Source organism: Ptychodera flava, chromosome 5, assembly GCF_041260155.1.
Source record: "Ptychodera flava strain L36383 chromosome 5, AS_Pfla_20210202, whole genome shotgun sequence".
Lineage (NCBI taxonomy): Eukaryota > Metazoa > Hemichordata > Enteropneusta > Ptychoderidae > Ptychodera > Ptychodera flava.
Window position 1 is genome coordinate 5,480,960 of NC_091932.1, and position 12,381 is coordinate 5,493,340.

At 35.8% G+C, this 12,381-nt stretch overlaps 1 protein-coding gene across 1 annotated transcript; it reads left to right on the top strand.

Moving 5' to 3' along the window:
- Positions 1 to 2,432: 2,432 nt before the first annotated feature.
- Positions 2,433 to 11,571, top strand: LOC139132869 (kremen protein 1-like). The gene is made up of 6 exons (XM_070699225.1): positions 2,433 to 2,578; positions 3,233 to 3,418; positions 4,668 to 4,999; positions 8,062 to 8,394; positions 8,698 to 8,979; positions 9,710 to 11,571. The coding sequence occupies exons 3-6, from the start codon at positions 4,771 to 4,773 to the stop codon at positions 9,739 to 9,741; spliced, it is 876 nt and encodes a 291-aa protein (XP_070555326.1). The 5' UTR covers positions 2,433 to 2,578; positions 3,233 to 3,418; positions 4,668 to 4,770; the 3' UTR covers positions 9,742 to 11,571.
- The last annotated feature ends 810 nt before the right edge of the window (positions 11,572 to 12,381 follow it).

Consider the following 12,381-nt stretch of genomic DNA (forward strand, 5'->3'; position numbering starts at 1 on the left):
GAGAAATCACATCTTTTGGCACACTAAAGCGTATCACTAATATTTATGTACAATAATGCTATTCAGTTTTGCTCCCAATTTTGTTACGTGACAGAAAACGAACAAAAGGTGAACTCAGCAGTGTCCGTATAAAACGAAATGTAATTTACTATGTATGAAACTAATTGCTAATTCAGGGATAGAATACAAACTGTAAAAGTGTACATGCTACTTATCTCAGCTAGGACGGCAAAGCTCCAGTCTTAGAGTTGTAACAGTCAGTCGGATGAATGAAAAAGTCCTTTGGCTTGCAGGCTTCAAGTTGCACAAAGTCCACAGTGTAAATCCAGCGTTGCAGTGAAGGTCTTGAAGTCTTGAAATTAATACTGCTGGAGTTTCCAAAGACTTGAAGTAACACGCAAGAGACACGATCCCAAAATGTCTGACTGCAAGCTGTGCACGTCCCTATTTATACTCCTGTGCTTACATAAGAGCATATAAGAACAATCTAGAACTGTTATTGACATGCTAAAATTCTATGTCCTGTTCTAAAATTGTCTTTCTTACACAACTAATTAAATTTCCAGAACATTCTAAACACAACTAATTGAATTCAAGGTTGTGAGGTCGTTAAGGGCAGTGACCTTGCAAATGTTCTAGACTAATTAACTCAGGTCATGATGAGTGTTGGGAGGAATGACATACATAACACGCATGCATATTCTGGCGGTCGAACGACATAATTGTTAGCAACTAAAATATTTTATGAATTGTTTATTTGTTTATTTTAAATGTGGTATAAAGCGCGTTGAGATTTTTAACATTGACATGCGCTCTATAGTCTGAGCAATAAATAATAGATAAAATACGAGGAGACGTCATAAACAAAAATATTGTCAATTTTTATAACATTAAAAGTACTCTGAATATGATATCACTCTGAATTTTTGTCGCAAAACTAAGAGACGAAAATTGAAATGAAACTTGTTGTCGTAAAACTGACAAAATATTCATAATTGTGACTGAAATAGGCGGAGAAACGGCTGTCGCGCGTTCACGAAAAATACAAGGTCAAATATAGGCTGCAATTTTAGTAATAATGACTTACCTTACAAGATAATGTGATCAATATTATAGACCATGTGCCCATTTCATAAGTTTGTGTGGCGAATAATAATTTTGAGCACCTTTCACAACTCAAACAAGATTGACAGAAGCGTTAACGTTGATTTCTGCTAGCCAGAAGATCAAGGTGACCTAAAATTATGACAGTCGCGTAATGTTAGCCGATTTCATAAGCTTATACAGTAAAGAAAGAACGTTACACTTATAATTTCTGACCACTCACGACCTCTGATTTGGTCGCGACAAGTTTTTCTTGAAATCGATGACTTTCAGCGCAATGTATTTGAATAAAAAAACTGATAGTTATTTTTGAAAGAAACTGGGTTATTACAATAGAGGGCCAACGAAATGACCGGTCACAAGGACCATTTGATTGGGGTTCCGGGGGAAACAGTTGACTAAGTTCTGGCTCAGCATAACTGACGTTAATTTCGACCGCTGTTCACGAGTACATTTCCCTATACATTTTACGAAATCGTCAAGCTAAAGAAAGTGTTCAGGGCGAGAAAGCACATGTATGAAATGACAAGCCTGGAAACAGGACAACAAAACATCAAATATTAACCGGCGCTATTCTGTGAGATTATTTGGAAATCATTGACATTATTATTGTTCATGTGCTTGGTGTGCTGTCTAACCCATTTCTTTCGCCTGTAAGGGAGGGACTAAAATATTAGTGATTTTTCCCCAGACAGTTTGTAATAGTCAATAGAGTCCCCTTTGCTAGGATGCTTTAAGTCAGTCAAGTCGATTTGGATTATTTCCAGAGCACGACGATGAGTATTTTTCATTCAGTTTCGTCACAGCTTTTTTGTTTGGCGAACGAAATCTAACTTTACTCAATCACCATGCTCGATACTATTGACCAATGAATGCTTATAAAAGCCAATGCCTTGCCGTATTTTCGTGAGCACGTAGCTAGCCGTAGAAATAGAGAAGGAAAGTAGAATTATTGTTGCTGCTGTTTGCCTTTATAACGAAGTGTAAATACTGAATTCGAACTTAGCTATAAACGTATGTCTGGCGTTTACACTCTCGTCTCCCATTTCCTTCTTCATGAAATCCCTTCCTCCTTGGTAAAGTCATTTCAAACAGCATAGCAGAAAAAAAGCAAACTATTAAAACCGAAATTACTAAAGTAAGCAATCAATTTCTATGTTGTATGTGGTATCGGACATATTGAAATTATACAATATGCGTGTATTTTACAATGGCTGTTTTTAGAATATTCAACGTTTCCTTGGCCATTTACCATAATCACCTGGGACTATGTCGTGAAGCATGTGCTTTTTTCAGATAAACCTCTACAACACTTTTACTTTCCTCTCAGTTGAAGTCCGATTGACTGGTGGTCGGACACCATTTGAAGGAAGAGTTGAAGTCAGACGAGATGGAGAGAACTCATGGAGATATATGTGTGGAACTGGTGCAGGATGGAATCTGACAGTAGCAAGGGCTGTGTGTAAACAATTGGGTAAATTATATTTATACATCAAGATATATAAATCAATACATAAATTAATTAACTATAAATACATTTATATCCTTCTTTAATATTTTCTCTCTTCTGTGACTAATTGAATTGCATTGATATAACACCGTCTTCTTGCCTCTAGATCATTTCATTCGTCTTTGTAATTTTTCCTCTCTAAAAATTAACCTGCATCGTCATTATATTTTTTGATTTATAAAACATAAATTATCGGTAAAACCAAATGATGATTTATCCTACATATTAACAAGTTGACCATAACGAAAAAAACCCATGCCAAAAAGCGTAGAGAGGCGGTGAACGACCTTTACACAAGAAGTAAACCAAAATTTGGTCCACGATTGTTATAATCCACTACTGAACTTTTGTGACATGTACTTTGGCTTTAAAGTCTTAACATAGCACAGGAATAATCAATATCATCGCATTCAAGCTCTCGTCATATTTACATGAATAACATCAAAAGTCAATGGTCAAGTTATCAAGATAACAGGTAGTGAACAGTTCACGAAAGACATGATTACGGTCGTCTATCGTTACCTATTGAGGAATGTTTTCACTTTATCACTTTATTTCGGTAATTAAAATAATCTACATGGTATACGACGTTAAGAATTTCTATCGTATATTTCCAAGATTATGTCACCGTGATGTGGGAATGGTCAAACAGTGAATTTGGTAGCAGTGATCTACAGTCTTCTGTTTGTGACATCAGATGTCCTATCATGTCAGAATCGTTAGAAGACTGTACCATAGACTGGGACAACAACGGACATGACTGTCAGTGTGATGACAGTCACCATGTTGGAATCACGTGTTACTGTGAGTTGAAGTAATGTTAATCTGCTACAAATTAAATAATCTATACAAATAGATTCCTTACTACAAAATCTGCTTTTCTTTTTAAGTTATACAATTGTTTTTATGAGTAAGTTGTAATATTACAACATTTATAGCTATAGGGCACCTTATATTTTCTAGAAATTTGAAAAATATGAAGATCCAATCCTCCCAAACTAGTTCCAATCGTGTTGACAGTAATCTGAAGAAATAAAACACAGATTGCAACGATAATTTTGCCATATTTGACAAAATTTTGACCATCAACATCAAAAGAAAATGGAATTATTCTCTCAGACTGATATTGACGTCATCGTATACTTGTTTTGTTTTTTTCGCGGAGCCGTAAACAACTTCGAGTCACAGGCGAGAAGTTGTGCGGTTCCTTTAAAAATAAACGTATACACTGACATCAAACAGAGAAAAATATCATGGGATTATATCTACTTTACGCAACTTACCAATTGATATGCATTGTATTTGCATATGTTATTGCATTTATATGACTTTACAACAGAAATAATGCCTGGCTTGGTACAGCGCAATTATATGTTAAGCAAAGACATTAAGGTCTATATGCATGCTCAAAGACCTTAACAATGTGATAAAGTCACATTTGGTTTTTGCCGACAAAGCCTACTATTCTTGTTGTTTAATAAATAAAAGCATTATTCACGATTTTAATTGAGACATGCTCAGTTACTTATTACGCTCAAACAAGAAATGTCTAGACAGTGTGCGTATTTCTTAATGTGTTGGCTGCAACCGAAAAATGATGGCTGAAATGAGGACATTGTATGCATACCGGGGACATTATCGCATCGCGTTGTGGATAAAAATAACGTAATCTATTCGCTGACAGTATACATTGTTATTTATTGTTTAAATATCTAAAGAAATCGTATTTAATAAATGGTTTTGTAATTCAGTACACATTAACTTCCGACAAATTGGGTACAAAGTTCAATAATTTTACATTGCAATCACTTAAGTTGATCGTTAACTGATCAATTTAATATACATACTGTCATGTAACACGGACTGTTTTTTCTTAAAAGATTCTTTAAAACAGAAAGAGGATCAGGTTTTTCAATGTCATGTATTTTAGTTGGGTCTACTTAAAGGACACTGCAGAAAATCTCTACATTGTAGTGAAAATTGTAAGACAGTTTAAGACTTCACTGCATAATATTCTTTCAAGAGCACGTACTCAGAGTTTATCTTTTTTCAGATCCGGGTTTTCTCGGTCGATATAAGGGGAGCTTTGACATATTATTTCCAACGGGACTATTCCCATGGTCTATTTTACGTCCGAGTGAAGTCACAATACAAGGATGCACGGAGAATGTCGGGATCGAGGAAAGACTATAGCCGTCATCGAAAGTGCCGATGAGTGTTACTGTGGTGATGACTCTGTTGATTACTGGCGTTATGGAGAGGCTATTCCTGGATTTCCAATACGGCAGGGTGTAGAATACAACACTCAGCAGTGTTCGGGTGATCATGGAACGTCGCCATACATACAAGGCTGTGGAGGAGATTTTCAACTTGATGTTTATAACAGTAAGTAACAACCGACAGATGTTTATGGGACGGTATAACGCTTTGCTTTATGCATACAATTCACGATGAATGCTTAAAACTTTGTACATAGAACATGGTTTGAACAAGAACATATCGTAAGCAATGTCTGAATCTGATTTAGTCATAATGACTGTGTGCTGTTGAAGTTTAACATAGATTGAGGGAAACCAAAATCCAGTCAAATTTGTTATTCTAAAGATAAGTTGATAAAGTACTCGTTTTGTCATGAGTACGTAGGAAATTAACATGAACATGGGAATTTCATTGTCGCTATGAAGAGCTCAAGTTAAATTTAGTGAACCAGAACGTTGTACAGAATGGCAGCGACGATTGTTCGTATGGCCGGGCACTATTGACTCCACGGACACTATGGTAACTTCTTGTTTGTGTGATAAAAAGTCATTTCTAGGAGACTGATTTTTTCCTAACTGTTCTATATCGGCTACCAGACAATACCAACTCGACAATTTATGTGCAGATGGTTGACATCGCTAATTATAGATCTTTGCTTTTTGATGACAAAAAGTTTAAAATGTGAGTCGAGATTATTTATTATTATTATTATTAAAAATTGTTTAAAGTGCACTACACATACGTCTCAGCACATTGTACACAGCTGTATAAAATAATTTAAAAATACAACCACACTAAAAAATTAAAATAGAAAATTACAAATAAAACTGAGTAAAAAGGTAGGTTTTCAAACTGCGCTTAAAACTATCTACACTTCTGGCGGTCTTAATTTCAAATGGCAAATCATTCCATAGTAAGGGTGAACATACTGAAAATGCTCTCTGTCCATATGTCTTGTTAAAGTTGCCACGGGGCTGGGTTAAACATAATTTGTCACTCGATCGCAGGTCTCTGGCAGGTACATATAAATCTAATAAATCTCTCAGATAAATAGGTGCATTTCCATGGATAATTTTGAATGTAAGCAACAGAATTTTAAATCTGATGCGGGCCTCTACAGGTAACCAATGTAAATCTTTGAGAACGGGTGTGACATGATCGAATTTGCGCGTACGAGAAACTAACCTCGCTGCAGCATTCTGTAAAGACTGTAGTCGAGCAAGTTGTCCTCTAGGGATACCAAACAAAAGACTGTTACAATGGTCTAAGTGAGAAGTCACAAATGCATAGACTAGTTTTTCAGTTGTAGATCTATCAAGAAGTTTACGAATATTACTTATTCTATGAAAAGAGAAGAAAACCATTTCTGCACAACATATTGATATGGTCAGACATGCTACCGTCCTGACTTAAAGTAATGCCAAGATTATGACTGAAATTGAAGGGATCATGTCGCATTGACCAATTCTTAGACTGTCTAGCTTTGTCACATCAGATTTTAAAGATGACCTAATATCGGTAATCAGAGAGAGATGGAAGTTCAGCCAGTGTCAATGACCTACGGTGTTGTCTTGACTATTCTGGTTAGACTGCGATACTGAATCGCAATTGATAATGTTAGAACACTCTATAGAAGGTCAGTAGAATTTCGTAAGGGTTGCTTTGTTGACCCCAAACTTTGTAATCAACAACGAAGAAGTTAAATGCGCTGTTAAACCATCTTTGCGATATAGTTAAAATTGCAACAGTGACTTCAAATAATTTGAGAGAAGCCTGCTGAGAAGTTTTAAAAAGAAAACTATTCTACATCTTTGCCAAAACCACTTAAGTATTGTGCTTAGTTCTCTTCTTTTGAATTATCTAAGTAGAAATGTATTGCATTCATGCAAACACGTGTATCGCGTCTCTGGCGCCAGACAAGTTAATATACATGCACAAAATGGCTGAAATGGATTACCGATATTAGGTCGACCATGGGGATTTACTCGCCGACCAACTGTCACAGATCGTCCTGAAATGAGAATAAGCATAGCACAGTCAAATCTTAGCCCCATTACGGGAAAGCTCCATCAAATTAGGACTACCCTACTTCCTTATCAGAGGATCAATTTCACAGACCTGCCTTTCCTACTATGGCACTACAATGGCACCAGCTGGATGAAATAAACATAACAATGGAACATTCACACCTTGGGGGATTAAAAGTCTACTGTTTGTCAGCCGAGGTGGTCAGGCAAAGACCCGGGTTTCAAGTACCATGCAAGTTAATGCAGTCTTTCCCTAATGATATTTATGACGTGTCCACTTGCGCAATTTATGAATGCTCCAAACAGTGAACATTCAGGAAAATGATTTTATTAGAAAGTATTATTGATCACGATACTCGCGTTTATTTTGCCATGCTTTTTGCGATGTACAATTACTTCACAGTTCGAAGCTCATAATGAATTAGTAAAGTTTGGAATTTGAAATGTTCACTGAAGCTACATGTTTGTCATTATGCGCTCGACTGTCGAGCTATCAATAGCTTTGTATTTGTTTGTGTGTTAGAAGCTATCTATGCCAAGGTATTTAGCGTACTTGCGAGCGGACATTTATGTCGCGTTTAACCCATGCTTCTTTGTCAGATGATTTCATTCCATTGCCGCTGTCGATGCTTTGATATTATGCAGGATGATATTTCACAATCCTGAAGCCTGGTAGTTATGCAGTGAAGCATTCTGGGTAATGAGCGCCAAGCATTCAGATTTCTTAATAATCGTTCATTGCAGTATGTGTCGGGTCATATTGATAATGACTTTGATGACGGAAAAGTAATATCACCAAAGGAAGCTGTTGAATTTAAATATAGCTGTAACTCATTGGAATGACATTTCATGGCTTTCCTGATCTGAACTTTATTGTTTTAATTTGAAGCAAGGCTTTTTAGTTTGTTTCTGTTTAGAATACCTTCACCTCTTGTGAAACGCATTGTAATTTTCCTCAGCAGTATTACTTGAAAGAGGAAAATTAGTGCATCCTATTTAACTGGGTTTATAGGATTACGGAAACGTAGAAATAAATATTTTAGATCTCTGTGTAAACATGGCACTGCGTACGTAAATTACACAATCCTCGAAGGGCGGATTAGAAACGATGCAAGAGTTTCGTTTTAAGTTTATGATGATGTTATATTATCATGTTCACAGCATCTTTTGGTGCCTTTGGCGGTGACTACACTGATTTCAGTGGATACATATATTCACCAAATTTCCCCGGTAACTATACCAACGAACAATCGTGTAATTGGACAATAACAGTGGATCCTGGACACATAGTAAAGCTAACCACTCTTATGCTGAGATTACAAGACAATGACATGGTGATTTTGAAGGATGGGATAGAAGACCATAGCTCTACTATCAGCACTTTTACTGGTTATTCACCACCACATCCATTATACAGTTCATCAAATACTCTTCGTATTGAGATGATCACCGACGGTGCGGGCAATAATCTTGGATTCGTAGTGCAGTATGAGGGTAAGAATCGTCAAATGACCAGAACGAACAAATAATATCATTACCTTCAGTTACAATGATTATAAAACGAACGCCGTTGGATTTTAATGATTGTAGGCAGATTTCTGCAACATCATGAGAGCGAATAATTTTACAGTTATACTGTTTTGTCTGGTCATTATGTAAGCAATATTCACAACAGTTTCTGATTGTTATATTAAATAATTCAATGACTCGTACGGATAGCATTGCATAGTACAATATCTCCTTCTTTTTGTTGCAACAATTAAAATACGTGGCACTGTACGTTCTTTATGATGAAAGCTGTAATTTCGACGATAACGACGCTGAGTCTACCAGTAACATCCAGGGTACAGGCTACTGAAGTTAATACACGCCAAATAACATCAAACGCATCAACGCAAACACAGTTTATAACCCAAAAGGAAACATCAACACAGCCGAAACAGCCGAATGTAATGATGTCACACCGACACATCTCATCGATATTCTCAGCAAAGGACACAACATCTTTAATGGAAACTGAATATTGCTGCAGTTGCTGTGAAAGCGCTCAATCTTACGATGGCAGTAAACAAATTGCGAGTAAGTCGTACGCATATCAGTGTCTCCGACTGTTCAAACTGTCCCCACTTTCCCTTCAATCTTTTGTTTATTTATTCATTCTTTGACTAATTTTTTGTAACGAAGAAGACGAAATACAAAGATTTCCAATCAGAAGAAGTACTAAGTCATGTAGTAAACGCTATACTTAAAGCTTTCGAGCAAGCTGCTTGACAATTAAGACATATCAGATACGTTTTGTTTCAGTTGGATTTGTAATCGGGGTCATAGTGTCACTTGCAGTCACAGCAATCATTGCGATTGTGGTCAAGATTATTTTTCAGAGGTGAGATAAGATTTCAGGCTTTCTCTAATGCGTTGCTTGTGCCTTTAAATGGAATAGTCTAAACGTATTAACAGTGAGACTTTTATAATAATCTTTTTTCATCTTTCAGTATTTAGCAACTCGAAAGGTACTTGCAGTGATATGATTGTCTTCCAATGAATATCCTACATTACAAATTAAACTGTAAAATAACACGTCTGGAATCAAGTCGGGAGAGTAGGATATTGTAGTGATGTTGGTTTAAGCAAATTGAAGGTCATCTACCCTTCTTTGTTTTTGCAATGCACTCCTTTTACAGGTAATTTGTAATATTGAAACTTAGTGCATTCAACGACTCTGATAAATTTGAACAATTAAACGATCATATTCTCCAAAATTAGTTCCAATCGTTTTAAACGATGTTTGTCATGTTTGTCTACCAAACAGGCGCCGGGCAAGGAAACAAGACAAGGAAGTAGAAGACACTGCAAGTTATGTAAACGCAGAAGTAGAAGATTCTTCTTATACATCACTTCAACTGAATGAGGTTACTCAAAGTACATATGAATCTTTAAATTCCACTCAGGAAGGTTCTACCGTCAGTAAGAATGCTGGTAACACGATGGAGCAAGCCGTTGAATCATCTCCGTACCAAGAAATAACGTCTTTGAAATAAAGGTGACCTCTGAACCGATGCTATGGCGTCCGACTGAAAGGCTTTGATGACTCTTAAGAAAAATCAAACAATCTCATTTATATTATTTTCAAATTTAACCATGAAATTATAATGATATTTTGACAAACTGAACGAAATATGAAACTAGCGTACATGGAAATATTTTGTTATGGGATTTATGTGTCCACATTTCAGTTTCCCATCGTATATTTTCAAACACGATTTTCATAAAGATTACTTAAGATTATTGTAAATTCACATGATGATTTTCATAAAGATAGTCTACAGTTTATGTCGCCAAAGTTACTCTGCAGCGACTGCATTATGCTTACAAAAGACATCGGAAATTGAGAGGCAGTGTTTGTAAAATACTAGTACACGTATTTCCACTTGTAAGTGATATCGAGATCAACCCATCAGGTCTTAAATGTAAATTGCAATACGATGTATGTTCTAAACCTGTTAGAATCTAATCATTATGGGTTATGATGTTGAAATATGTGAAATTGTTTCATAGCAAATGCCAGAACATTTCAGTTGATATCTATGCTACAGTATACGGCAGTCCAAATAACCCTTGGACATGTTCACTTTGTTCACTTCCACCATTTACCGATTCATTCCTTTCAGGACGAAGACTATGATGTCACTGAAACACTAACAATACATGTATAGTTGACCGAATTTAGAACGATGAAGTTGATGAGATGTAACTGTTCAATAATTATTTTGCAATGTTGCTGAAAAACTGAACCAAAAATTACCCACAATGTCCGGCAAAATCGGCCCGGAACACGTTAAGGGATTCTACATAAATCGTTCACAGTCTGTATTTTGAACTATATGTTTTTCATATTCTGTATTTATAGTTCTGATTTGTGCAACATATGATACGAAATGGTAAAAGGTTGCGATATAGGGGATCAGAGTGACAAAATACATTGATTTCGCGTCTGAAGATATCTAGATGAGACTTACTTTTTCCAGTGTAGGCAAAGCACTGCATGTTTTCCCCAGAATATCACATTTTTTCAGTTTATAGTAATGTGACATTTTTGTGAGAACAGCATAGAAACAGTTTACACGAGTTTTGCTAGGATGGCTCCTTATACAAATCGTGTGATTACTTGCGGTAAATCAAGTTGACACGGCTGAACATAGAGAATTACACGAACATGATAGATGGCAGCCTGTGTTGGCTGTGAAATACCTCTATGTCAACAACAATGAACCGGAATATACATTTACTTCCGTAGAGTTCACAACGAGATAAATATTTCTATTTGTAATTGCCAATTACGATTGAGAGGAGCAATTATTTTTTTTACTGTCGTCGTTTTAAGCTGTTCCCTATACAACATCAGTTACGGTGCTCGTTTATATTTTTTGAACACGGTATTATAATATTCTCTTCTCGACGAGTGACATTTTAAGCTCGAAGTTAACTCTATCAGGAAAGATTCGTGCATGTCAGAATATAGAAACTTAGAAGTGAACTAATCTAGCCATTTATGGGAGTGAAAAATATTAAATTGGATCTTTCGAGGATCCTCCATTTCGAGTATGTGTACTACTTTCAAATCCAGTCAATCTCAATTTACAATATTTTTCAAAATAGTCAAAACGCTTTGAAACAATGAACACTTTATTTCCATGTCTTTGTCCTTGACCTCAATTTCTATCCTATTTGTATTTTTTACTCAATAACTGACTTTACGGGAGGCAAATTTACATTAACTTCACATAAGCTATTTCGAACTCCTCTTCACATTTCTGATTTCTCAGTTGTTTCTTTCAAAGTAAGCAACGCAAGACAGTTTACATTGTGGAGGGACTGTGATGTAGGCTATACCATGATCTTCGGACAGCGTTCTGTCTGGGTCACGGCGCCCGACAGAGTATACAACCACATGGGGATTATATTTTGATCACTACGACTGGATCTATTATCCTGTCATTTGAAACCTAAATATTAGTTTATGAAAGGCGGATATGCGAAATAAATAAATATCTTATTAACTCTAAATATACCTGAAAAAGGAGTTAAAGCCTATATTTGGACTACCGTTGTTTGCTGATATTTGACCGGTCAGAAAACAAGATTTATTCCTTATAATAACACGATTCGAACTAATTTGGGACTAATTGGATGTTAAGTAATGCCGATTTAATCTACAAATGTAATCTTATCTGCCTTTCTTTATACATTGCACTCTTGTTTTATGAGTAATTTGTATAATTGCAACATTCAACTATATGGCACCTAAACCTATTGAGAAATTAAAAAAATATGAAAATCCAATTATCCTAAATTAGTTCCAATCGTGTTAATAATGTTAATGAGCTATGTATTATTATACATGCTTAATTTCCTCTTGAGTGGCGAAATGCTTAGATAGCCGAATTAAAAAAAAATGATTTTTGAATAAACCGGTGTTCTATT

Coding starts and splice junctions, on each gene's coding strand:
- LOC139132869 (XM_070699225.1), top strand. CDS start 4,771: ATGCACGGAGAATGTCGGGATCGAGGAAAGACTATAGCCGTCATCGAA. Junction 5,000..8,061: donor TCAACTTGATGTTTATAACA/GTAAGTAACAAC, acceptor TCATGTTCACAG/CATCTTTTGGTGCCTTTGGC. Junction 8,395..8,697: donor ATTCGTAGTGCAGTATGAGG/GTAAGAATCGTC, acceptor TTATGATGAAAG/CTGTAATTTCGACGATAACG.